The sequence below is a fragment of the Armigeres subalbatus genome, chromosome 3 (assembly GCF_024139115.2).
Source record: "Armigeres subalbatus isolate Guangzhou_Male chromosome 3, GZ_Asu_2, whole genome shotgun sequence".
NCBI lineage: Eukaryota > Metazoa > Arthropoda > Insecta > Diptera > Culicidae > Armigeres > Armigeres subalbatus.
In genome coordinates this window covers 104,012,314-104,040,092 of record NC_085141.1, presented here as the reverse complement: position 1 = coordinate 104,040,092, position 27,779 = coordinate 104,012,314, and the positions used below count along the sequence as shown (strand labels likewise).

At 38.3% G+C, this 27,779-nt stretch overlaps 1 protein-coding gene across 5 annotated transcripts in view; it reads right to left on the bottom strand.

Annotated features, from left to right (window-relative positions):
* The window catches only part of LOC134224766 (pyrokinin-1 receptor), a 680,810-nt gene that overhangs the window by 172,093 nt on the left and 480,938 nt on the right, over positions 1-27,779 (bottom strand). For all 5 annotated transcript variants that reach the window (XM_062704331.1, XM_062704330.1, XM_062704329.1 and 2 more), the window contains 3 exons: positions 22,213-22,503; positions 5,361-5,537; positions 4,575-4,646 (listed from right to left, as the gene is read on the bottom strand). In XM_062704331.1, coding sequence (XP_062560315.1) covers positions 4,575-4,646; positions 5,361-5,537; positions 22,213-22,503 — 540 coding nt within the window. The remainder of the gene's footprint in view (positions 1-4,574; positions 4,647-5,360; positions 5,538-22,212; positions 22,504-27,779) is intronic.

The following is a 27,779-nucleotide window of genomic DNA, read 5'->3' as shown; positions in this document are numbered from 1 at the left end:
AATTGATTCTAGCAAATGGTTTTCTGGCAAATGTCATACAATCAGTAAACCAAAACATATCGAATCATGTCCACCACAGCCAACACAGTGGGGAACGGTCGTTTGGCCGAAATCCATTTGGCCGAATGCCACTAGGCCGAAAGTTGTTTGGTCGAATATACAATTTGACCGAAAGGGTCATTTGGCCGAAAGGGTCACTTGGCTGAAAGGGCCACTTGGCTGAAAGTGTCGTTTGGCCGATAGGGTCATTTGGCCGGAAGGGTCATCAGGCCGAAAGGGTCATTTGGCCGAATAGGTCATTTGAAAAGTGAGAAATTAGGAGTAAGAAGAGAGATGAAGAGAGATTCTTCATTTCTCACTTCTCACTGTAAAAAATGAGGAGCGTGAAGTGAGTAGCGAGACGTCTTACTACTCACTTCGTGCTTCTCACCTTTGACAGCGAGAAGTGAGACGTCTCTCTTCTTACTCCTATTTTTTACTTTTCAAATGACCTATTCGGCCAAATGTCCTATTCGGCTAAACGACCCTTTCGGCCTAATGACCATTTTGGTCAAACGACCATTTCGGCCTAATGACTTTGGGCCTAATGTTTTGTTCGGCCAAACCACCCTTCCCCCAACGAAGGGCTATGGGACAAGACAAAAGATCAAAAAAATCTTCAAAAACAATCTACTTGAGCGAAGCAAAATAATGAAATATGTTAGAAAGAATATACTTCTTAACTAAAATATTAAATTTGAAGGTTCAGAAGCCTGGAGGCATTAAAAGCTTTTTTTCCAAAAGAAAAAACTCTTGGAAGCTTTCTTCTACGCGGTTCGAAAGCCTCCTTTCAAGTCCCCTTTTAAGAGGCTTGGAAACCTTCTTCCGAGGGGCTTGGAATTCTTCTTTTAGCCAGCCTCCTTTCAAGTGGTTCGGAAGCTTATTTTCAAAAGGGTTGGAAGCCCCCTTTCAGGAGAGTTGGAAGCCTCTTTTCAACTGGCTCGGAAACTTTCTTTTGAGGGCTCGGAATTCTTCTTTCGGGAAGCTTGGAAGTCTACTTTCAAAATGCTCAGCAACGTCATTTCAAAATACTCGAAAGACCCCTTTCATTAGGCTCGAAAACCTCCTTTCGAGGGGCTCGGATTTTTTTTTATTCTTTATTAAGGTGTTTTTTAATTCTAGATTAAGTTCAACACCGAAGGGGCTCGGAACTCTTTCAGTCAACCCCCACTAGTGGCTCGGAAGCTTATTTTTAAAAGGGTCGGAAGCCCAGTTTCAGGAGGCTCGGAAGCTCAATTTTCAAGAGGGTTGAAAGCCCCCTTTCAAGAGACTCGGAAGTCCATTTTCAAGAGGCTCGGAAGCCCACTTTTAAATGGCTAGGAAACTTTCTTTCGAGTGGCTCGGCGACTCAGCAACGTCATGTCCAGATGATCAATGCCTCCTTCAAGAGGCTCGAAAGACCCCTTTCATGCGGTTTGGAAGCACCCTTTTAAGAGGCTCGGAAACCTCCTCTCGAGGGGCTCGGAATTCTTCTTTCAGCCAGCCCCCTTTCAAGAAATTCGGAAGCCCCTTTTCAAAAAGATAGGAAGCTCTCATTCAAGAGGCTCAGATGCCCCTTTTTCAAGAGGGTTGGAAGCCCTCTTTCAAAAGACTCGGAAGCCCTCTTTAAAGAGGCTCGAAAGCTCATTTTCGATGCTGGGTCATTAGGCCGAAGGTCATCAGGCCGAAGGCCATTAGGCCAAATGGTCATTAGGCCGAACGGTCATTAGGCTGAATGGCCATTAGGCCGAATGAGAACTGGCGAGTGAGAAGTAAGTAGTGCGAAGTGAGGAAGAAGTTGAACGGAAGAAGAAAAAGGAGGAAGAAGTAAGAAGTAAGAAGGAAGAAGGAGAAGGAAAAGGGAAGAAGGAAGAAGGAAGAAGGAAGAAGGAAGAAGGAAGAAGGAAGAAAGAAGAAGGAAGAAGGAAGAAGGAAGAAGGAAGAAGGAAGAAGGAAGAAGGAAGAAAGAAGAAGGAAGAAGGAAGAAGGAAGAAGGAAGAAGGAAGAAGGAAGAAGGGAGAAGGAAGAAGAAAGAAGGAAGAAGGAAGAAGGAAGAAGGAAGAAGGAAGAAGGAAGAAGGAAGAAGGAAGAAGGAAGAAGGAAGAAGGAAGAAGGAAGAAGGAAGAAGGAAGGAGGAAGAAGGAAGAAGGAAGAAGGAAGAAGGAAGAAGGAAGAAGGAAGAAGGAAGAAGGAAGAAGAAAGAAGGAAGAATGAAGAAGGAAGAATGAAGATGGAAGAAGAAAGAAGGGTGAAGGAAGAAGGAAGAAGGAATGAGGAAGAAGGAAGAAGGAAGAAGGAAGAAGGAAGAAAGAAGAAAGAAGAAGGAAGAAGGAAGCAGGAAGACGGAAGAAGGAAGAATGAAGAAAGAAGATGAAAGAAAGAAGGAAAAATGGAGAATGAAGGAAGAAAACGGAAGAAAGAAGAAGGAAGAATAAAGAAGAAGTAAGAAAAAAAGAAGACGGAAGAAAGAAGAATGAAGAAGAAAGAAAGAAGGAAGAAAACGGAAGAAAGAAGAAAGAAGAATGTAGATGGAAAAGAGAAGAAGAAAGAAGGAAGAAAGAAGAAGGAAGAAGGAAAAGGGACGAAGGAAGAAGAAAGAAGGAAAAGGGAAAAAGAAAGAAGGAAGAAGGAAGCAGGATGAAGGAAAAAGGGATATAGAAGAAGGAATAAAGATGAGGGAAGGAGGAAGAAGAAAGAAAGAAGAATGAAGAATGAAAAAAGAAGAATGAAAAAGGAAGTAGAAAGAAGGAAGAAGGCTGAGGGAAGGAGCAAGAATGATGAAAGTAGAAGAAAAAAGGAAGGAGAAAGGAATAAAGAAGAAGGAAGAAGGCAGAAGGAAAAAGGAAGAAGGTGGAAGGAAGAAGGCTGAGGGAAGGAGGAAGGAAGAAGAAAGAAGAAGGAAGAAAGAAGAAGGAAGGAGAAAGAAGGAAGGAGGAATGAAGAATAAGGAATAAGGAAGAAGGTAGAACGGAGAAAAAACGAAGAAGGGAAAATAAAGAAGAAAGAAGGAAGAAGAAAAATGGAAGACACAAGAAGAAAGAAAGGAGCAACAAGAAAGAAAGAAAAAGGAAGAAGGATAAAAGAAAAAGAAGGGAGAAAGAAGAAAGAAGAAGGAAAAAAGAAAAAGAAAGTATAAAGAAGAAGGGTGGGGAAAAGAAGAAAAAAGAAAGAAGCGAGAGGAAAAAGGAAGAAGGAAGAAGAAAGAAGGAAGGGGAAGAAGGAAGAAACAAGAACCAAGAAAGAATAAAAATGAAGGAAGAAAGAAGGAAGAAGAAGGAAGAAGAAATAAGTAACAAAGAAGATGGAAGAAGAAAGAAGGAAGAGCGAAAAAGAAAAAAAAGAAGAAGGGACAAGAAGACAGATAGAAGAAGGAAGATGCAAGAAGGGAGAAGAAAGAAGGGGTAAGCTGAAGAAACAACTTCTCATTTTTCACTTTTTGCTTGTTTTTTGCTAATTCGGCCTAATGGCCATTCGGCCTAATGACCGTTCGGCCTATTGACCTTCGGCCAAATGGTCTGACACCCTCATTTTCAAGTGGCTCGGAAACCCAATCGAGGGGTTCGAAATTCTTCTTTCAAGAAGCTTGGAAGCCTACTTTCAAAAGGCTCAGCAACGTATTTTTAAGATAGTCAAAGCTTCCTTTCAAGAGGCTCGAAAATTTTCTTTCGAGTGGCTCGGAATTTTTCTTTCTCTTTCAAGATAATCTTATGAACTACGCTTATTCAAATAGGGGGTACCTTATTTAATACAAAAACACGAAGGGGTACCTCTCACGAAAAAGGTTGAGAACCGCTGATGTACAGTATCTTAGCTTCACAATTTGACTGTGACATGCGAGTTCTAACCTTGAGTTGGTCGGAACAAACACTTCTTCAACTGTTTTCTACGATGTGATAAATACGATTTTATATTATTCAACAACAATTCTCATTCCAGGTTGCTTCCATTTCCTTCGTAGCAGAAGACATAGAAAGAAAATGGCTCATTAGGGAGCGATAACCAAATTAAAAAAAAAAACACAGTTATGTATGCCGACTTTTCCAGACCGTCCAGGCGGCAAGCAGAATTCTCGTGATCAAAAGCAATGGTCGGTGCCAAGCGACCCTAATACAATTTTTCAGCTAGTTGCGTTTCGCAAAGAATGGTTATATCAACAGTGGATAGTGGACATTTTTTGTTTAATTTTCCGGAACAATGACAAAGTTGTAGCGAAACTTATTCAAACCAATTTGCCTAGGTAGATGTTCTCTACGTATCTTCTCCCTATTTATTATCCCTTCATACCACAATGTTTAAGTCAATTCTGATTCTGGTCAACAATATGTAGGCAGTTGGTCTAAAAACGTTCGCACTTTTCAGATTCGTGTTGGCTGTTTGTTCACAACGTTTCTACATCGTTCCGCTCAAGTAATTCAATTCCAGCAGAAACAATGTCTATCACATACGAGAATTAATCAATAAAAAAGCTGTTAATTCAACACATCACCCGCAGCTGTTTCCAATCACGTAATTGGATAATGGAAAGCTCGTTAACGGTTGGTCCTTAGTCTACTTACCTAACATGCGGATTATCGCTTTCCGCGACTGGGATATCCGTGATGGACCATTAACCGAGCCATTTCGCACCCCTGCAAGCAGAAACAGAGAAAGGAAAGCGGTAATCAAATTTCATTTCATCCCAGGGGTTGTGCCCGCTGATGCGATGGCAGCTAATATGATTTATTATGTCTTTCACATTCTTCATTGGCTTGCTCACACGTGACTATCGGCTCGGATCGCTCATCAAATCCTACCTTCCACAATCGGAGAAATTGAATTGGCATCTATGCTTGGTGAGCCAATGTCCGTTTGCCAGTTATTGAATTACGTATGATTATGGCTTAAAGCTTTTAGTTGTTTTCTCAAATTGCTGTTGGGTATGTATTGTTTCATATTTCCCATTATTATCGCCAAGTTAATGCGCTTGCCTGTTTCACTTCAGTGACTCTTCTTGATGGTTTCACGGTGAGTTGATATAAGAGCGAGAATAAAAAAAATGTATGAATTTCGTCCAATTGTGCAAAAATAGAAAATAGAAAAATTATATAAGAAAAAATATGACAACAGATTATTATAGTCAGTTTGGCCGATTGGCAACGTGTTTGCAAGCATTTGACGCCATGTCTACATATCAATATCAAAATTCAAACAGGTGGATCAAATCAAAATTTTCAATCGAACTTCCCATTGGCAATTACATATTGTACGAGGGTTGCGATAAAATCCCGTGCCACTCATTCCGAACATTTACAGCTAACAGCATATTTAACACCTCCCCGTATATAACTTCGCCGTACACCTACCCAGTTCCTCGGTCCGTTGCGTTCGGGATCGAATCTGCATTCCCATCCGACCGTAGAGCACAATCATCACCACCATCGGCCCGGCGAAGAACAGACATGTCGACAGCTCCCACAGGGGAATTCCTTCCGGATTGCTCAACATGGCACAGAATGCCGAGTCCTCGATTTTTTCTTGGGCTAGAAGTAAGAGAGTAATAAAAAGGAAACCCGTCATAAAGTGTATATTAAGACACATTTGTGTACAGCATCGATGTTGAAAGTCATTTTATTTGAATTTTAGATGCCTCGAAACGCATTTGTATAAAATTTTCTACTTTATTCGGAGTACATTTTGTCTCATGGATTAAAAAGTGTATATACAAATACGTAGAAGGTTTTCTATCAGATCGTTTTTTCCAAGCACGATTTGACGACAAAACCTCAATATCTAGAATGTAAATTGAGGTAGCCGCAATACCGCAAGGCTTCACCTTCCCTTTACTAACTGTTGATAATAATGATTTAGATTGTAGATATCATAAAGAGTCTCGGCTCCGTTAAGTGTTATAAACGCTTGAGCCTGTCAAATAAACACAATAGATTGAAAAAATGTCGCAAGGCCTCGTGCGCATGCTCCCTCCCACCTTTTTATTTTGGAAATTGTGGCAAGATTTAAAGTCATTCAAATAGGAGTACACTGAAGTTGATTTCCCAAAAAAAAAAACGTGAAAAACGACTTAAGGTGATTATAGAATAAAGCCAGAAATCGGCCATTTTGTAAACCACGTACTTTTCCAATATTTTTTTCAAGAGCATAACGCGTATGGGGATGAAATAATGGTAGATCGTTTGCTTAGTTATGCTGAGTGCTGAACAATCATAATTTGAGTTTCGGCACTGTACGAAAACTATTACGCCAGATTTGGGCTTTTGGAAATGTATGTAGATAAACGTGTGGTGAATTTGAAATTCACCACGGACTTCATTCTATAATCACCTTAATCGAAAATCATTTTTTCGTGGTAGAAACGGGTAAGAATCTTTTTGAAAAATCCGCGTTCATTCGAAATTTTGCGTAAAAATCAACTCGTGTGAACAGAAAAAAATGCGTAAAAAGCGACACCAATATCATTTGGCCGAAGGCCACTAGGCCGAACGTTTTTTGTCAAATATGCCGAATTGCTATTTAATCGAACAAACCATTAGGCAGAAATCCAACTGAGTGAAAGTCATTTGGCAGAAATTCGTCTGGCCGAAATGGAAATTCGGCTGAACTGGTCATTCGGCCGAAAACATCTTTTGGCCAAATAGGTCATTTGGCCGGAAATGCCGTTTGGCCGAAATGGCCGTTTCACAGAGAAGGTCATTCGGCTGAACAGTTCATATGACCGAAAGGAAAGTGTCATTTAGACAAACGGACGGCTGAAAATGTTGTTTGGCTGATCTGGTCGTTTGGTCGGAAATGTAGTTTGTCTGAAATGATCGTTCTGCAAATAGGGTTTTCTTTTTTGGCAATACATTCCCCACAGGGAAATTTCCGCCTCACAGCATGGTTTCTAAACCAAGGTACCATTTTTCCATTCATATAATGAGGCTAACACGATGATACTTTTATGCCCAGGGAAATCGAGACATTTTCCCATGCGAAAATTGCCTAAACCGGCACCGGGAATCGAACCCAGGAGTTTAAGGCGTCTCACTTTTCACTCTTCACTTTTCACATTGAGAAAAGCGAAGTGAAAAATGAGAACAGAGACTCTCACGTCACCACGCGAAAAGTGCATAATGAGAAGTAAGAAGCGAAAAAAGATCAATCTTCTAATTCCACATTTCTTACTTCTAACTTATCGTTGTGAAAAGTGAGAAATAAGGAGTAAAAAGTGAGAAGTGAGACGTTTTAATTCCTACTACTGACTTATCATTTTTCACATCTCATCTATCTCTCTCTTCTCATTTCACACTTATTATTTTTTCAGTGAGAAGCAAGGAATCTCACCTTTATTCCTTATTCACCTATATTTCTCACTTCTTACTTCTCCATTATCATTAATACCAGCACACTTTTCACATTCACATTCAATACTCCAGGAATATCAACATCAACATGTAACTCTAAGTAAATTCTGAAGCCCAGTAAGGGGTTCCTTCTAAAATTCTTGAGAATTTATTATTAATTCTGATGATATGGGGGTGTTCCATACGAAATAATGTGCAATTTGTTCTATTGAGACAGGAAGAATTGAAGTTACTGGAGGAATTTTGAGTGATACTCCTGAAACCAATTAGAATTTTGGAGATATTTCTGAAGTCACTCCAGCTGGAATTTGTTGATGAATACCTAAAGGAAGTCCCGGAAAAGTTGTGGATTCCTTTAGAAATTCTATAATTAGTTCCAGGAGGCTTTTTATGCGAAGTTTATTCAGGAATTCCAGTAAGAATATTTGGAGAAAGTACAAGAATAATTCCTAGAGGAGTTCCAGGAGGAGCTCTCATAGAAATTTGGAGAAGCACACCCGGATGATTTTCAGGAAGAGTTCAGGATGAATTCCCGGGTAGAAGCCATGAACAGAATAACAAAACATGATTTAGACTTGATTGATATAAGAGATAAGAGAACAGACAACAATATCAAAAATTTGTACCGAAATATCATTTAAATATCAAGATATGCTATTGACTATGGACTCTTGGGTGACTTTCAGGAGGAATTTCTTAAGAACTTCAAGAGAAATTCATAGCGGAACTATTTCAGGAACTACAGGAAGAAAAATCATAAAGAGATTTCAAGAGAAAAATTCAAGGAATAACTCCAGCAAGAGTTCCTCCAGGCATTCCTACTGCAGTTCATCCAGGAATTAATTTCAAATTCCTTCAGAAATTCAAAAAGAATTTCTGGAGGAATTTAAAAAGAATTCCACCAGGAATTCATTCTGAATTCTACCAATTATATTCATTCTGAACTCCACCAAGGATTCATTCTGAATTCCACCAGGAATTCATTCTGAATTCCACCAGGAATTCATTCTGAATTCCACCAGGAATTCATTCTGAATTCCACCAGGAATTCATTCTGAATTCCACCAGGAATTCATTCTGAATTCCACCAGGAATTCATTCTGATTTCCACCAGGAATTCATTCTGATTTCCACCAGGAATTCATTCTGAATTCCACCCGCAATTCATTCTGAAATTCCGAAATTCATTCTGAATTCCACCAGGAATTCATTTTGAATTCCACCAGAAATTCATTTTGAATTCCACCATGAATTCATTCTGAATTCCACCATTAATTCATTTTGAATTCCACCAGAAATTCATTCTGAATTCCACCAGGAATTCATTCTGAATGCCACCAGGAATTCATTCTGAATTGCACCAGGAATTCATTCTGAATTCCACCAGGAATTCATTCTGAATTCCACTAGGAATACATTCTGAATTCCACCAGGAATTGATTCTGAATTCCACCAGGAATTCATTCTGAATTCCACCAGGAATTCATTTTGAATTCCACCAGGAATTCATTTTGAATTCCACCAGGAATTCATTCTGAATTCCACCAGGAATTCATTCTGAATTCCACCAGGAATTCATTCTAAATTCCACCAAGAATTCATTCTGAACTCCACCAGGAATTCTTTCTGAATTCCACCAGGAATTCATTCTGAATTCCACCATGAATTCATTCTGAATTTCACCAGGAGTTCATTCTGATGTCTACCAGGAATTCATTCTGATTTCCACCAGGAATTCATTCTGAATTCCACCCGCAATTCATTCTGAAATTCCGAAATTCATTCTGAATTCCACCAGGAATTCATTCTGAATTCCACCATTAATTCATTTTGAATTCCACCAGAAATTCATTCTGAATTCCACCGGGAATTCATTCTGAATTCCACCGGGAATTCATTCTGAATTCCACCAGGAATTCATTCTGAATTCCACCAGGAATTCATTCTGAATTCCACCGGGAATTCATTCTGAATTCCACCGGGAATTCATTCTGAATTCCACCGGGAATTCATTCTGAATTCCACCGGGAATTCATTCTGAATTCCACCGGGAATTCATTCTGAATTCCACCAGGAATTCATTCTGAATTCCACCAGGAATTCATTCTGAATTCTCCCAGGAATTCATTCTGAATTCCCCCAGGAATTCATTCTGAATTCCCCCAGGAATTCATTCTGAATTCCCCCAAAAATTCATTCTGAATTCCCCCAGAAATTCATTCTGAATTCCCCCAGAAATTCATTCTGTATTTCCCAAGGAATTCATTGTGAATTCCACCAGGAATTCATTCTGAATTCTCCCAGGCATTCATTCTGATTCCACCAGGAATTCTTTCTGAATTCCCCCAGGAATTCATTCTGAATTCCCCCAGGAATTCATTCTGAATTCCCCCATGAATTCATTCTGAATTCCCCCAGGAATTCATTCTGTATTCCCCCCGGAATTCATTCTGAATTCCCCCAGGAATTCATTCTAAATTGCACCAGGAATTCATTCTGAATTCCACCAGGAATTCATTCTGAATTCCACCAGGAATTCATTCTGAATTCCACCAGGAATTCATTCTGAATTCCACCAGGAATTCATTCTGAATTCCACCAGGAATTCATTTTGAATTCCACCAGGAATTCATTCTGATTCCACCAGGAATTCATTCTGAATCCCACCAGGAATTCGTTCTGAATTCCACCAGGAATTCATTCTGAATTCAACCAGGAATTCATTCTGAATTCCCCCAGGAATTCATTCTGAATTCCACCAGGAATTCATTCTGATTCCACCAGGAATTCATTCTGATTCCACCAGGAATTCATTCTGATTCCACCAGGAATTCATTCTGAATTCCACCAGGAATTCATTCTGAATTCCACCAGGAATTCATTCTGAATTCAACCAGGAATTCATTCTGAATTCCACCATTAATTCATTCTGAAATACACCAGGAATTCATTCTGATTCCACCAGGAATTCATTCTGATTCCACCAGGAATTCATTCTGATTCCCCCAGGAATTCATTCTGAATTCCCCCAGGAATTCATTCTGAATTCCACCAGGAATTCATTCTGAATTCCACCAGGAATTCATTCTGAATTCCACCAGGAATTCATTCTGAATTCCACCAGGAATTCATTCTGAATTCCACCAGGAATTCATTCTGAATTCCACCAGGAATTCATTCTGAATTCCACCAGGAATTCATTCTGAATTCCACCAGGAATTCATTCTGAATTCCCCCAGGAATTCATTCTGAATTCCCCCAGGAATTCATTCTGAATTCCCCCAGGAATTCATTCTGAATTCCCCCAGGAATTCATTCTGAATTCCCCCAGGAATTCATTCTGAATTCCCCCAGGAATTCATTCTGAATTCCATCAGGAATTCATTCTGAATTCCACCAGGAATTCATTCTGAATTCCACCAGGAATTCATTCTGAATTCCACCAGGAATTCATTCTGAATTCCACCAGGAATTCATTCTGAATTCCACCAGGAATTCATTCTGAATTCCACCAGGAATTCATTCTGAACTCCACCAGGAATTCATTCTGAACTCCACCAGGAATTCATTCTGAATTCCACCAGGAATTCATTCTGAATTCCACCAGGAATTCATTCTGAATTCCACCAGGAATTAATTCTGAATTCCACCAGGAATTAATTCTGAATTCCACCAGGAATTCATCCTGAATTTCACCAGGAATTCATTCTGAATTCCACCAGGAATTCATTCTGAATTCCACCAGGAATTAATTCTGAATTCCACCAGGAATTAATTCTGAATTCCACCAGGAATTCATTCTGAATTTCACCAGGAATTCATTCTGAATTCCACCAGGAATTCATTCTGAATTCCACCAGGAATTCATTCTGAATTCCACCAGGAATTCATTCTGAATTCCACCAGGAATTCATTCTGAATTCCACCAGGAATTCATTCTGAATTCCACCAGGAATTCATTCTGAATTCCACCAGGAATTCATTCTGAATTCCACCAGGAATTCATTCTGAATTCCACCAGGAATTCATTCTGATCTCCACCAGTAATTCATTCTTAATTCCCCCAGGAAATCATTCTGAATTCCACCAGAAATTCATTCTGAATTCCACAGAAATTCATTCCGAATTCCACCACGAATTCATTCTAAATTCCGCCAGGAATTCATTCTGAATTCCACCAGGAACTCATTCCGAATTCCACCAGGAATTCATTCCGAATTCCTCCAGGAATTCATTCTGAATTCCACCAGGAATTCATTCTGAATTCCACCAGGAGTTCATTCTGAATTCCACCAGGAGTTCATTCTGAATTCCACCAGGAGTTCATTCATTTTCTGGAGGAGCTCCCCGAAGAACTTTTGGAAACACACCAGAACGGATTCCTGTTCGAACTTCAAAAAGATATCCTGGATGAACCCTAGGTAGAATTCCAGCGGGAACTCCAGGAAGAATTCCTTGAAGAACTTCAGGATGAATTTCCGAAGGAACTCTTAGAAGAATTTCAAAGGAGGAATCCCTGAACAAATTCCTTAAGAAACTCCAAGAGGAATTCCTGGAGGAAATCCATTAATAATTTCTGGAGGAGTTTCAAGAAGAATTGAATTCCTGGGGGAGTTCAGATAATTTAATAACTTAATAAAATAAATTTAATAATAATTTAATAAAATTTGGAGTTTTTCAAGGAATTCTTCTTTGAGTTCCTCCAGGAACTGGGGTTTCTTCGAAAATTCTGCTTGGTGCTTCTCCAGGAATTACCCCTGTTGTTCTTCCTGCAGTTCTTTCCAATATCTCTCCTTTGATTTTCCAGGAGTTCTTCCAGGATTTTGAGTAGGAATTAATTCAGGAATTCCTCCTGTAGCTCCCCCGAATTTCTTCAGAATTACTTTGCCGTGAGAATTGCAGAGAATCTTGCTTGTATATGGAATGGAACATGGAAGATATTACAAAGAATATTCTCCTGTGATAGTTCGGAAGAATTTTCCAAAAACTCAGAGGAATTTTTCAAGTGAAATCCAACCAGGACGACAAAAGAAAATTATTTCAAACTTACAACAACTTCAGGGGCCCTCCTTAGCCGTGCGGTAAAATGCGCGGCTACAAAGCAAGACCATGCTGAGGGTGGCTGGGTTCGATTCCCGGTGCCGGTCTAGGCAATTTTCGGATTGGAAATTGTCTCGACTTCCCTGGGCATAAAAGTATCATCTTGCTAGCCTCATGATATACGAATGCAAAAATGGTAACTTGGCTTAGAAACCTCGCAGTTAATAACTGTGGAAGTGCTTAATGAACACTAAGCTGCGAGGCGGCTCTGTCCCAGTGTGGGGACGTAATGCCAATAAGAAGAAGAAGAAGAAGAAGAAGAACAACTTCAGATATAAACAAAAACTGCAGATACATTTTAGTACCGTGCGGGACCAAAATCCGTACAGCACCGAAATCCGTCCACCTCAAGAGATATCAATAAATTTAAGGAGGTTAAAGGTAATTAATGTAGGAATAATTAATCTTAACCTGTTTAGATACTTGACAGTAAGTTTTTAGGGCATAAAATTGGAAAGAAGGCTTTGAAATTAAAACCACAAAAAACAAAAACAAATCATCACCCACCAAACGCGGAGTTTGTGCCGCCATTTTGTTTTCGGGTAGAGCATAATTGCACCAAACGTAACTGTGTTTTAATTGCTAATTGCAAATCATTACATAAGATAAGCGGAATACAAATCGAAGGGATCGCTTCTCAAGGTACATATCGAACTATTTACAGTGGTAGTTTAGTCAATCAGGCTGTTTCAATTCAAATATTTAGTTAAGAAATAGCTGTACGGATTTTGATCCTTTGATTCGAAATCCGTCCACGGTGGACGGATTTCGAGTCAGGATTAGTTGATTTAAATCTTTATTTTATCATGTTTTTTGTAGTTTTTAATGAGTAAATGTGAAACACTTCAAAAGTAGAAGCCTTCATGCGCCTGTGTCAATGACTAACGTTTTATTTGCATTCGATTCCTATTTTCTAATGATTTTTTTTATATACTAAGGTGCTTAAGTGTACGGATTTCGATGCCCCACGGTACCTGCTTTTCGTTTCGAGTGAATGTTTCATCAAATTTATAACAGATATGAACCGGTGTCAGAAAAAATGGTACATAAACCATTTTTGTCAATTTTGAGTTTTTTACACCACCGTTATTTGCAAAGTTTTAGTAAGGGAGAGAAGAAAAATTGATTTTTGACAATTAAAGCTGGAGATGTGAACATTTTAATTTCTGATATATATTACAATGGGTATTTCGTTGCCAGTAAAAGTAGCACAGTAGGGTGTCAATGAAAATGGACTTTTCGAATTTCAAAATCGGGTAGTGCTCAAATGGTACATGTATAGCTTAACCAACTGAAATCAGCTTATTTAAAAGAAAACTTGGCAATATGGCTATTTCCGCAATAGATTTTAATCATATTTTGAATTTCAAGATGGTTTACTACCGTTCAAAATGATTTTAATAATGTACGTACATGTACCACTTTTACTGGCAACCATTTTCGGTTTCTGTTGCATTTTGTTCCCATTAATAGTGGTACATGTGCATTGTGCATTTTGTTCCAATAAACTTGAAATTCATAACATGTTGGAATAGTTCAGTTGCAGAGAATTGCATATTTGAATTTATTATTCGAAGTTTTTGTGAAAATGCGTGTCCTGTAAAATTTACTCATTGTACCACTTTCGCTGGCACCGGTTCATATGTTTCATTATTTTGGTCTGTTATAATTTTCTGTTATTTTAACTACCAATCGGAAACAACTTCTAATATAATATGTTAGACAAAGGTACATAACTAAATAACACGACCTGTTACAAATCGTTTATTTTATTCTGGTAAGGAATCCAAAGAATTTCCTACGGAAATTTCTGCCAAAGAAACTCTGAAGAATTTGCTGATGAAATTTCGAAGAATTCGCCGAGGACAAAATGCCGCTGCCAAGCAAAATCTCGACAAACTCCGACGCCTACGATTTCTAGACCTTTGTGCCGGTATTTAACTGTAGAAACACATGAGCATGAGTGTAGTGGATAAGATTGGCATTAGATGTTGTGATAAAATTATTATAGCAAAATGCCATTGTCATTAATTCCTTGAAATCTGCATTTGATATATGTTCTAATTATATGCACTCATTTATTGAGTAACTCGAAGCAACGTGTATTGTGTTAATTTGAGCTCCATGGTAACGCAAAAATGTTTTTGGTTTTCTCGAGTTCGTGTCAGAACGAAACGACGACGGAAGTCAGTTTGCTGAGTATTGTTGCGGCGAACGGTCGAGCTTAGAAACCTCGTCCGGTCACGACAATGAGCATGAGCGTTATGACCGCACAATTGTTGCTACTCCGTGATTGACTGAACTTGCGAAATTGTACAGAGAACACAATAAATGGGGCTTGGGATTTGCTACTCATTCTCAATGTGTGTATGTCCTTACGGTCATATAGGAAGGTAAGGATCCACGATTGTCTTGGGATAGGATATCGTTTTAGTTACAGAGAATAATTTATCTGGAATTACTTCGGTAAGCGATGTGATCTATGGGATGGACAATTATACTAATACGTTTTACGACGACTAAAAAGTTAAAACATGCACACCCGGTGGCATATAAAAACTGAGCAGAATCGCGTTTTGGATGACCGAACGGAAGCGCAGCACTCTGTACTCACTTGCTCGATGACTACAGCAAACTATTGAAGATCGCGCTTGTTTCGACCGGATCAAAGCGCAATACATGCGCATGAGCCACCGAACACAAGATCGACATTTTATTTATTTCCCGACGACTAAAACACGCACTGCACTTATTTGTTCGATGGCTACTTAGGTTTTTAACCATAGAAACACGAAGAAGAACTCCATAAGAAATTAGTGGAGGAACTTCAGATAAATTCGTGGAGTAACTGAAACATCTACAGGAAAAAAGCAACTTCAGGGGGAAATCAAGAAGAATTTGCTTGTTGAACTTCATCACGGATTCCTTGAAGAGCTCCAGTAGATACTCCTAAATGGTCTCAAGGAGAAATCTCTGATGGAACCAAAAAAGGAACCACTGGAGGAGTTCCAGGAATATTTTTTGAAGGAACTCTCAAAAATATCTGGGTGGAGTTATTGTAGGGACTCAAGGAGACATTTCTGGTGGAATTCAAGAAGGAATTCATGGAGGAATTTCATGACAGATTTGTAGAAGAATTTCTGGGTGGAATTATGGAAGAATTTCCAGGAGGAATTGCTATGGGGTCCTTAGGGAAAATTCCTAACTCCAGCAGACATTTTTGGAAGAATTGCTGGAATTTCTGGCGGAACTTCAGGAGATGTTTTAGAAGAAAAAAAACTCCTTGGATTCGTTAAAAAATGTTTTGAAAATTTTCAAAATTTTTCGGAAATTTTATCGTTGCTCCTCAAATTATAATTTTTGGGCACAAAAATTCCTAGGAGGGGGGACATAGTTTATTTTTAATATTTGTATCAGCATTATGATATAACATAATGTTTATTTTTATTTGGCATTAAATGTTGGATGGTTTCAATTCGAACGGCTTTCATACAATCAGCGTGGTGCGATTTGCAAGTAACATTTAGCGACTTGTAAGTGTCGTAAAAACGTGGAATATTCCGCCTGGTTCTCAGCGGCCAATGCATGGCTTTACAATCTGTTTTCGCTTACGAAATCCTGATATCCTGATATTGTAACTGGAAAGAATCATGACAATTGGATCAAAACATCTTAGATATATCGAGGCAAAGTTGCAGTTCCACGCATTCTGCAGGGGTTGGTATTTATAGTGTTAACTAAATTGGATACGCTTCGCGTAATAAACGGGATATTATCTTTTTTTTTAATGGTTCATGGCCTTTTTGATCCACAGAACCAAATTTAGATACGCTTTCAACAATTGTTCTATTCCAGGTCATCTATAAATTCCCTGGAGTATAGGCCGTAATATATGGACAATAATATATGGACCACGGGCAACATGTGCCATATCAAAAAGTCCGATGTATGTTACGTGTGGAGGTCTGAAAGCCCAAACTCAAGGATATTCTTGGAAGACCTACACTCCAAATAATGTAAACGCTGTTTCCAACTAAATTTTCATGTACATTTTAGGTGCACACGTGCACCTGACACTACGTCAAATAGATATTTGGTCGAAAGCAGATTTTCGAATGAAGAATCTTCGTTCATTTCGTTGAATGGATATTTGTAAGAGTGAAAAAATAAATGATTTATTGCGACTATTGCTCCAATACTGACCAAAAAATGATGAGTTCATAACAAGAATAAATAATAGGAAATAGGTAAATATTCGCAACAGAATATAGACTTTTGCGAACCCATCTAACCAACTACGATGAATCTATACCACCTGGTCAAAAGACAGTTGAATAATGTTTCGTTGAAAGACAGTTGGTCGAAAAGACATTACGCCGAATGGACATTAGGTCGTATGGCCATTTTGCCGAAATTCAGTTTTTGGGCGAATTATGGTTGGGAGCGAATTCATATCGTAGTGTGCTGCGCGCGGATGCGGTCATGAAAGTATTCTGTTCCTGTCACTTCTTTTGCGGTCTGAAAAATGTTTTCTAAATGTGATGTCACCGACGAATCAAAATCCTGCACCAGGTCAACACTTCAACATGTCATCAGATAACCTTCATCTCATGGAAAGGAAGATGAAAATGCTGGTTGACCCAAGTTAGCATGATGCTTCGCAGAAACTGGTGCTTTCATAGGGAAGACATTTTTACCGGTAGAGTATGAACAACGATAACGAGGTTCAAGGTTCGCCAATGACAAACATGTCTTGAAGGAGGATATCAACTACAACCAAAAACCTTGGCAGTGCAGGAACTCTGTGTGCTGAAGTATTTTGACGGCAATTCAACAGATCTACAAACTGCTCTGTAACGCTCATGCTGGAATGTCGATCAATTGGCTCTAGTTGATCGGATCAGTAAGAAAACGAGAAAGATTGAGTGAGCCGTTCATCAATTTTGGTAAGATCTTTCCGACTATAATGAACGAATGCATGGTACACATATTTTGTTCACTTTGTAACAATAACTAGTCAAACCATTTTGCATGTTGGTCGATTGGAAATATTCTACATTAGTGAGTGACTTATGATTGAGGGGTCAGTGTATTCTGCATTTTATACTCATTCTTGCCATTTTACAAACGTTGTTCCATCTACAATTGGTGAGAAACAGTATCTAGATTCAATCATGCCATTAAAATTGAATGACGTCAGCGGAGTTCCGCACCTTTTTCGTTAGTGGAAGTTGAAGTAAATACATTAACACATTATAAATTCCTCCTAACATAGCAATATTGGCATTATGAATCCATATTAACACTGTAGACGCAACTTTTTCGCAAAGACGCAATCTTTCATCTTGTTCCTGTATCGTATGTTATATGTTCGATGTTGTATCTAGTCACATTTCCAATAACAAACAATGATATTTGGTTATTGTCGACATGGGACGTATGTAGAGTTCCTTAAGTTTAATTTCTTCAAGAATCGTGAAGTTTTGAAAAGAGCATATTTTTATGTATTGCGGTTTTCGAACTGTGTCTTCTGAGTCTGAAACTTCACACAGATTTTCATATTTTGCAACCATAAAGTCTAACACGACTAGCTTTTTGACAATATGCTACTACGCGATATTCAATACAAACAGTGTTCACCGCATGAAGATAAACTAATTGTGCTAAATATTGGTACTAGTAACGGTAACACTTATGTTAAGGTCTAAACTTGTGTTTCGCCATTTAAATAATGTTGGTATAATCAACAACATAACATCTAATTATATCCCTATTTCAAGAAGTGTTACTTGGAGGTGGCAACGGTATCACCCGTTGTCAACATAGACTGCCTTTAGGTACTGATTGTCGGCTCCAAAGAACTATAAACTAAACTTTACATTTAAATTCTACTCAAATTTTACATTTCAAATCGCCAGATAACCTTCGTTGTGTGTTTAAAACGTTTTAAAATTAGAACTTCCATTATTTGCTTGACAGACTGACGGGAAAATGACAATGGAAAAGGGTAATCTATACTACAACAGAAATTTTGAGATTTTGCTAGCTATCACAATACTAAAAGAAATAGTGTTCAAGTGGTCAACATAGACTAGTTCTTCTAAGTATTGGTCCTAGTAGAAGCAAAACTTCTGTTCGGGTCCAGTCTTGACAATTTAAGCTACCAGGTAGCTCCAGCTGGATACCCAAAAAAAAAAAGTCTAACACGACTAGCTAGTCGTATGGTGTCAAAATGAAACTGATTGCTGATTAATTGTACCGTGATCAAGGTTTGTAAATTTTGCTTCATGATTTTATTTTATAATATTTGAATTTATTTTATTTTAATTTATCTAATTTCAGAGAAAGAGTAAAGGTGCTTTGGCCGAGGCACAAGAGCTAGGACATATGGTTTGAATACCTACATCATCCCTTAAAACTTGATCAACAAGGTCACAGCTCCCCAATCTACGAAGTAATTTTCTAGTCTTGAAATGTCATACAAGCATAATTTGGCCCTTTATGTATCAGTCCATGAGGTCTCACGACAATATTTCTCGATAGAAATAGATTTCTGTTGAAAACGCGAACATTTTCAAGCCGAACCGGTTGGGGTGCATCACTCGAAACGGGATGGAATCGAACATCAAAAAAATTCAAATGAAGTTTCAACATAATTGAAAATGTTTAAAAACATTCTTTTAGATATTCATGCTTGAAATTCATGTTTAGGGGCCATTTATAAACGATGGTGGAACAAAAATGTATATATTTAGAACCATCGTATAATATTTTCTTTAGTTTCTTCAATAGCTATTACAAAATGGCTAGAAATACAAGAAATCGAAAGTTTATTCAAAGTGTGTCAACATTCTGGCAGATAATTATCTGAAATCAGATATTTGAAGTGGCAATGTCCCTCTTAACGTCACTTTGCCATATTTCCCCTAAATGTGGAACGGTTCGTACGGCTGTTCCCGTTTCTTCCTTTCGTGAATTCAAAGCTCTTTGTTGATCATGTTATTCATCTCCCATTCTCAAGTCTGCATAGTGGACCTGGCCATTCAAATATTTGCATCATATTTCTTGGGGTCATTGGTCAATTGACCTATTCGGCCAAATGACCTGTTCGGCCAAATGGTCTGTTCGACCAAATGGTCTGTTCGACCAAATGACCTGTTCGGCCAAATTACCTGTTCGGTCAAATAACCTGTTTGGGCAAATGACCTGTTCTGCCAAATGACCTCTTCGGTCAAATGACCTGTTCGGCCAAATAACCTGTTCAGCCAAATTACCTATTCGGCCGAATAACCTGTTCGGCCAAATGACCTATTCGGCCAAATGACCTATTCAGCCAAATGACCTATTTTGTCAAATGACCTATTTTGTCAAATGATCTGTCCGGCCAAATTACCTGTTCGGGCAAATGACCTATTCGGGCAAATAACCTGTTCAGCCAAATGACCTATTCGGCCAAATAGCCTGTTCGGCCAAATGACCTATTCAGCTGTATGATTTTTTTACCAAATGGTATATTTTATTTCTTACATAATTTTCAGGTATTTTCTAAATTATCTTTTCTTTTATCTAAAGTGGGGAATCTGTATCGAAAAATGATGTTCCCGTCAATTCGTTTTCTATGTAAAAATCCATTAGATGCGAATCATATTAATTGAATTTTTGAGACCTTTTTTAAACAAATGTTATATGTATTTGACGTCTTTGGGAATACAAAGTACTTAAATTGTGGTTCACCCGTTCTTTTTCTATACACCCATTACTACAATATTTTTCCTGATTCTTTAAGAACTTTCATACGTTTGAATTTTTTTTTGGTTTAGCTATGAAAACACAATTACATATTAGATACCAGCATTCGATTGATTAGTTAACTATGTAGAGTGGATTTTTGATACTACGAGAATTCATATATTCCTATGTTTATTTTCATCGTTATGTTATTTGTCCATATAGCTATATTTCATTTGTCTCTTTTTAATGTATAAAAAGTATGTTTGTTCATTTGAAATTTTTTTATGATAATCTATTTTTTTTATACATGTGCTCATGTCATTATGTGTGATACTGCTCTCCGTCTTTTTATTTCATCTTTTCAGAAATCAAGAAGACTATTTTTCGATCCTTGAGCCAGAACGAAGCATATTCCCAGAATTAAACCAGGAACTATTGGTTTTCCATCTCTGACGACAGCATAAATCTAAAACTAGCTGTTGTTGAAGAAAGGTCATCCAGGACAAACGATTTGAAACTTGGTGAGAGAATTCCATTATATATTTTTACCAAATTATATTGCAACTATATGATTATAAACTTTAAAAAAAAGCCATCAGGGCACCCGATTGAAGCGATTTGGATAGGAAGAGTGGAATCGCCAAATTCCTATTGTTAACATCTCGTGGATACAGGGCGGGCTCTTCTCCCCATCTATTGGGTCAATCTGGGAAACGAGGGCTAGATTATATTATTGTATGTACGAACTTTCTTCTGGAAGGAGATTCTCTATTCATCCCGTGGATTCGCATAAGTGTATCTGATTATGGAACCACCCCACCCATTTTTGGCCCTTCATACAGGAGTTTGATGAAATACAAACAATAGTATAATCATGATCAAATCGTTTGTCAGATATGGCCAGTGCTATCGGCAGGTGCCTTGCTACAATAGATGGTAGTATCATCATCATCATCAATTATGGTTGGGAGCGAATTGTATACTGAACTATTTATTGTATGAATATTAAGTGGAAAGAATAAGAAAAAAATATGCTGCTCTTTACTTTCGATTAAATGTTAATTCGACCAAATGTCCCTAAACGTCCTTTCGACGACATGTCATTTGACAAACGTCATTCGACTAAATTTCAATCAACGAAATATTCCAAAGGCAAAATATCATTCGTATATTTAAGCGTGTGCCTAAAACACAATAGTATGGAGAGTATTTCCCCATCGGTACCTTAATATTTTGCTATTTCTGTAGGTTTTCATCTTTTATATAAAAATGAAATGGTCTGTGTTCGTATCCGCATAACTCGAAAACGGCTGGATGGATTTTTTCATTTCTTCAGCAGAAACATTCGTTATAGTTTCCGACGGGTTTATATATTTCCTAATGCGAAAATTACGAGTAAAGTTGAGCAAATCGTGAAAAACTAAAATTAAGAATCGAATGGAAACTTCACATGGGCAGTTCAGAACGCTTTTCGCCTACTATGCAGGACAACGTCTGCCGGGTCGACTAGTGTCTTCTATAATCCACCAGGATCTCCAGAAGTTTCCATTTGCTGTATATAAATATTCATTAGTTTCCGTATTCGTTTTTTCCGCTGCTGATTGAACTTCCTCACATCCACTGAATTCCTAAATGTCCATTCGATCAAATTCCTGAAGACTAATATTTTCTGTGGTGCACATTTTGAAGAACATAAAAAGGGGGAAAATGCACATAGATCTAAACACACATATTTTATGAAAAATCAAGATAACGGTAAACTGTTTCTCCCCCTGTAGTTAGCCTATAACTGTAAAAATTACTCTAATGTTGTATACTCAAAGAGATACCACAATATTCCGTTAATCGTCACACGTATCTACTCACATGGATCTAAATAATTGCTCGGTACGTAAACAGCCATCTAAACAAACATTCATAGGTTTTCCTACCATCAAACAAGCATAACATGTATAGATTTCTTTCTGTGAGCAGCTGAAAGTTGGAAAAAGCTACAGAAGGGAAAGAACAACATTGTGCTACTTACTCGGCGGATACGGTATATAGTCGATGTCGGTAAAAACGGCAAAAGGCACTGCACTGAAGAGGCTGACGATCCACAGCCCGGCGATGATGCGCACCGGACGCTGCAGCCCGGACATCGTGTACAGGTGCAACGGATGGCAGATGGCCAGGAAGCGCTCCATCGAGAAGGCCACTATCGTCAGCACCGACACGTACGTGGACGCCTCCGAGATGAGGGCGCGCATTTTGCAGAACACCAGCCCCAGGTTGTACGGATACTGGTGCCAGTAGAGACTGATTTCGTACGGCAGACCTGCAAAGGTGGAGCGGGAGGGAGAAACAGATTTTCGAGTTTAGTTGAGCGATAAATTGGGATGGCTATCTGCGGTTGGCTGGGAGTGTTTTTCTTTTGGTGTTGCGAAAAGTTCCGTTTTCTCCAATCAATTTGACACATTGACAATGATTATGGTCTGGTGGATAGATGACGCGATCGAATTGAACTGTCCGTTTTGGGATGCAATCGAGCATGAAGTCATATAGTAACAAGATGGGATTTTTCGAAAGAGTTCGAAGCAATTGAATTGGAAATCATTTGAAAATATGACAATCGTAATAAAAATATAATAAAAATGTCTATAAATTTGACTAATTATTTATATTCTTACTAGAAGTTAATAGAATACACGATTAACCAAAACTTTTTGGGACAATAGGACACGCTTTCTCTTTCGTTCTTCATGGAATTTGACATTTACTGGCTTTGTTGTTTTTTATTTTTTGCAGTCGGAAAGAGACAAAGCAGTGCCCTATATTAGACGCACTCGTTGCCAAATTACAGCTTATGATTTTCAATTGCCCACCTTACGGCTTTTACAAACGATTTATAGTGAATAATGAATAAAGGGATCCAACAATAGAGGTAATGCCCGGTGTAATAACCAAAATTAAGCAAGCTCTCTGGTGGCATAATTATTATTAGAGCTTCAATATATGAAGATTCACAACGATAAGTGTGCTTAACCAGGCTAATGTTTGAGCCATATACCCAACCTACATGTGTATCGTTTACTTTTTTTTAAATCGAATATGCAAAACGAATGTTTTTGTTACTACGGTAACGCGACTATATAAAATCCAAACTCGTTAGAGAAGATTGAAATCTTTTATGTGTATCAAGCGCCCGCAGACAGAAGTGCCTACAAACTTTCCTTCATTTCCGCCAACGCAGATATGCTGGTTGAATATATCGATTCAAACTATTGTACTGTCTGTTATCTTATAGGCACGGCTTAAGGTCAATCTACATTGCAAATCGATGCGGCATATTTTGTCCATTCTTCACATAACGTCAAACTTGTAGCGTCGTTATTTATATGGAAGAACTGTGGGAATTGTTGCGCCGCTGTATCGTACCTGGTCCTTAACTGTCTGACGCACGATGAACTCGCTTCGAAAAGTTTTTCTTTGTAGAATGAAGTCTTCCTCTCCTCTGGCGTGAGCATCAGTTGGAGTGGAAGCTTATCTTCCGAACCTACATGTCTCATTGTGAAAAAGAAAAGAAACATGGTTAAGTGATGACGATGTTCCGAAGCTTATCCTGGCAGCACTTTGCATTCTATTTCGGTCCTCTTGACAGATGCTGTATCAATCAAAATAAAATGCTTTTTTCTGAAGTGTTGGATTTCACAAAATCACTCAGAATAATCAGGAATCAAAGATGCGATGGAAGCAAGGAAAGCTTCAGAAGTTTATTGAACTAAATAATCATTTATGGGAACATTACCGACTTGTCGAAATACAAGTACTGGAAAACGGTAATGTAGAAAAATAATTTTAAAAATGTACTGTAAAATATTATAATGGAAACATCAATCCCTATCTCTCAATAATATGCTTTTTTTTAGACATTTAGACAAAAGTACCTTCCTTACTTTATTTTACAAAACCCAGAAAAAAAGAATTGTAATTGAGCATCTTCGAATAAAATAACGCGTGGATCAAATAATCAATGGTTACGAGCTGTGTAGCATTGAAGCATCCAGCTGATTGTGAGCTGTCTTGCTGCGAGTTGTAATTATGTTAATGCACCCAGTTCAATTAGTCGCAACGCGTGCGAACTTGAAACAAATAATCGGTGCTGCTCATCAAATTAATTTCTATTATCAAGGGATGTTGCGATACAGTAATCTGGGCCAAGTATTAGTGAATATGTGCTTTACTTTTCGGGAAAATGGGACCATAACTCCGGAAAGAGGAATTAGCTTCATTTACTCTCCGTAATTGAGTTTGCTGACACTCCAGTGCACAGGTGAACACCGAGTATCATTCTTGAGTATTAAAGGTATCTTAATAATTCAAATTCTGCGGTTCCGTGTCCGTGGCTACTCGCTACCGCTTGTCTCGTGTACCACTTCAGGGAAAAAACTTATTGCGGTGATGCCGGAAATTGAGTCTGTCTTTCTATACGCAGTGCCTGAATACGACATCGTCTCATTTGGGTGTACGAGGGCACGGCGGTGGTTCCTCGAATTTTGTCCCTGCTTACGGAATCAAGAAAAGCAGCACGAAAACATGTTTTGGTCGGAGATGCATCAGAGGTGCTTTCTAATTAATACAATCTGTTACGTCAGGAAAATGTGTAGGTATGTCGTTTTAGTTTGCAAAGCATTCTCGATATTGCGGTTATTTCGGGGGAATTTCTAAATTGGTACGAGCCTTAATGTAATGCTTAGTAATTAGATTGGATTTCCCACTAATTCGAGCCCATGAGTAAAAGCGACAGAAGCGAACAAAAGCAAAAATCCTGATTATTTATTTCACTTAGTATTTTACTTCATCAAAGAGTTCATAAGAAAGGTAAAAATAGCGCTGATTGGTAATGAATATTATCCATGCTCAACTATCAGATGAACTAATAAATTGGCTAACAAAATGAGATTGTCGCTATTTAACGTCAGCAGCTATCAAAAAATTGGTTGCACCACTAATAAGTATAATAAATCCATTTTTCATTGTTTTTATACGCAAAATTATGCGATGCGTTGAATTCAACGGCTCATTTATAGCATGATGCATCAACTGAAACCATCGTAAAATGTATTGTTACTAAAAATCTCACCAAAAGCCCACTACTTCCACTAATAGTACGGTGACCCTATGATAAAAATATATCATTGTTCATATTAACTTCACTTGTCTGAAAATTTATCTAAATAAAAACGTTTCCACACAAATTATCCTCAAAACTTTTTTTTTCTGAAATTTTTCAAAAGCTCCGTTTTAATTTCGCGCGGTAGTGACTCCTGTGCTTGTCTGTTATTCCCGGGCAGAAGCCATGAACAGAATAACAAAACATGATATGGTTTTGATTGATATAAGAGATAAAAGAACAGGCAATAATATCTAAAATTTGCAACGGCTGTATGGAATGAATCAATCATTTTCACTTGGCAAGTTTCGGCGATATATAAAAATCAATAACGGTGTCTGCAATGTCTTTACAGTCATTTAGGAATAAGGAAGGACTTTATGTACGTGATTTTTTCTGGAATCAGATCATTAGCCCGAACGGTCATCAGGCCGAATGAGAAGTGAGAAATGAGAAGCTAGAAGTAAGAAGTCAGTAGTTCTTCCATTTTCCTTATTTATTCTTCCTCGTTATTCCTCTGTCTTACGGCTTTTGACGTAGGACTACGTCTGTGTTTTCTATATTGAGGTAAACTTTACGATTGCGAAAATCTGGGACCGTCACGAAAATATGATAGACTTTAAACTTTAATATCTCAGCCGTTTCTCGATGGATTTTCATTTTTTTTGGACCATTCGATCAAGGATGAGTCAACGCTTCTTTGTATTTATATGAAAATACTGATTTTAAACTATTTATTATCGATAATTGATAAAAAGTTTAGAAATAGGTAAACTAACCAATTACGTACATGCATCACTACCACAGACATCACAAATCAATCACTTGCGGGTTTGGATCTAATCCTCAATTTGAACAAGATTTTACGCATAGCAGACGCATCAAAGCGATCTTAGCGGAGAGAACACAGCTAATAACGTTTTCAAAGAAAATCCATCGCGTTGGTAGTGGTGCTCGATGTGTTACTGCAGATCATTCAACCTCAACGAACCAGAATTTCATATGAAGAAAAGGTTGACCATAAAAATAGCACTGTGGCGATTCCGCACCGCCAGTGCCGATGCTGAAAATTGATTACAAATTGTGGTGTCAGTTAGTTGGAATGGAACATTGGGAAAAGAAAATTGGTTCTTCTCAGGACCAACATTTTATAAAACGAAAGAGTTAATTGCGAAAATGGACTGTTTCTGGTGGCATCGGGTTTGGCGTGGTAGCTTGGTTGCTGTTAGTGATCCCATCCATTAAAATTTTCTACATCATCTCCTCCGACGCGCTTATCAAATTCGCTATTTACGATTGAGTTTTGAAATTTGAAGAAAGTTTATTTCGGATCAACTTTCTTTTGTATAAAATCCATGAAGACGCCACCTTTGTGAAAACTATCTACCTACAGCAACTACCCATTAGTGAACGTCGCTGGTAATATGAAGAAACTTCGTCTTGAGTCAAATTTCTGTTGTCATTCCTCGCAACAATACTTACTTACTTTACTTATGGATCCTGTACACCTCCGGTGGTGCAACAATACGCATCTTAGATAAACAACATCTCATAACTGTGTGGGTTGAGAACTCCTGGAATGAAATAACTCATTACTTTACTCCCAGTGTACATATAGCAGCACGCCCGCCCTCCATGGCTACCAACATCAACAACCACAAGCAAAGACCATCATTCGGTTCGTCGTCGTATCCACTTCCGCGTGATTCGTATTCGCTTGGTGGCGTGGGTAATGTTGAGCTCAGGTCATTCGCAAGTCATCGGTCGAGCAGGTAAGTCCAGCATGTGTGATTGGGCGATTCTCTTATGCTCCAAATAGTAGATTCCACAATGGCGACCATGGCAGGTTTTGCTTCGCCGGTGCATTAGAAGCTAATAATTTGCAAAAGTCTTTGTCTAAATTGGATGCAAAAAAGAGAATCGTCCAAAGAAACAACATGTCCGGACCGCGAGTGGACTAGTGTGCCTTAAAAGTGTTTAAAAAAAAATAGTGCTCGCTAGTTTGTTCCAGCACGTGGAAATTTCTTTTTTCGGCTTTGCTAATCGTGCACGGCGTGAAAGTAGTGAAAAAAAAACCGTTTTGCGGCTTCGTTTACGTGAAATACAGACGTTGATGGAAGTAGAATTATTTAGTGATAATTGTTCTCACGATTTCCGCAAATGCGTTACCGTAACGCGGTTTAAAGTGTGAGGAAGAACGGTGATAATAGTGTTTGGCACGGATGTGGTGTCATGGTGTCAGCCAACAACTGAAAGCGTAAGCTGAATTGTCGGTGTGGAATTGTAGTATTGCGAAATTAGCCTAGACTGGTTCATCAAGGTAAGCCATTTTTATTTTAATTTGAAACTAAATGAAGTATAATTAATAATCCTAATGATGGCAATGTATTGAATGTTTTATTGCCTATAATTGAATGATAAAAGAGCTCTTGTTACTGTGC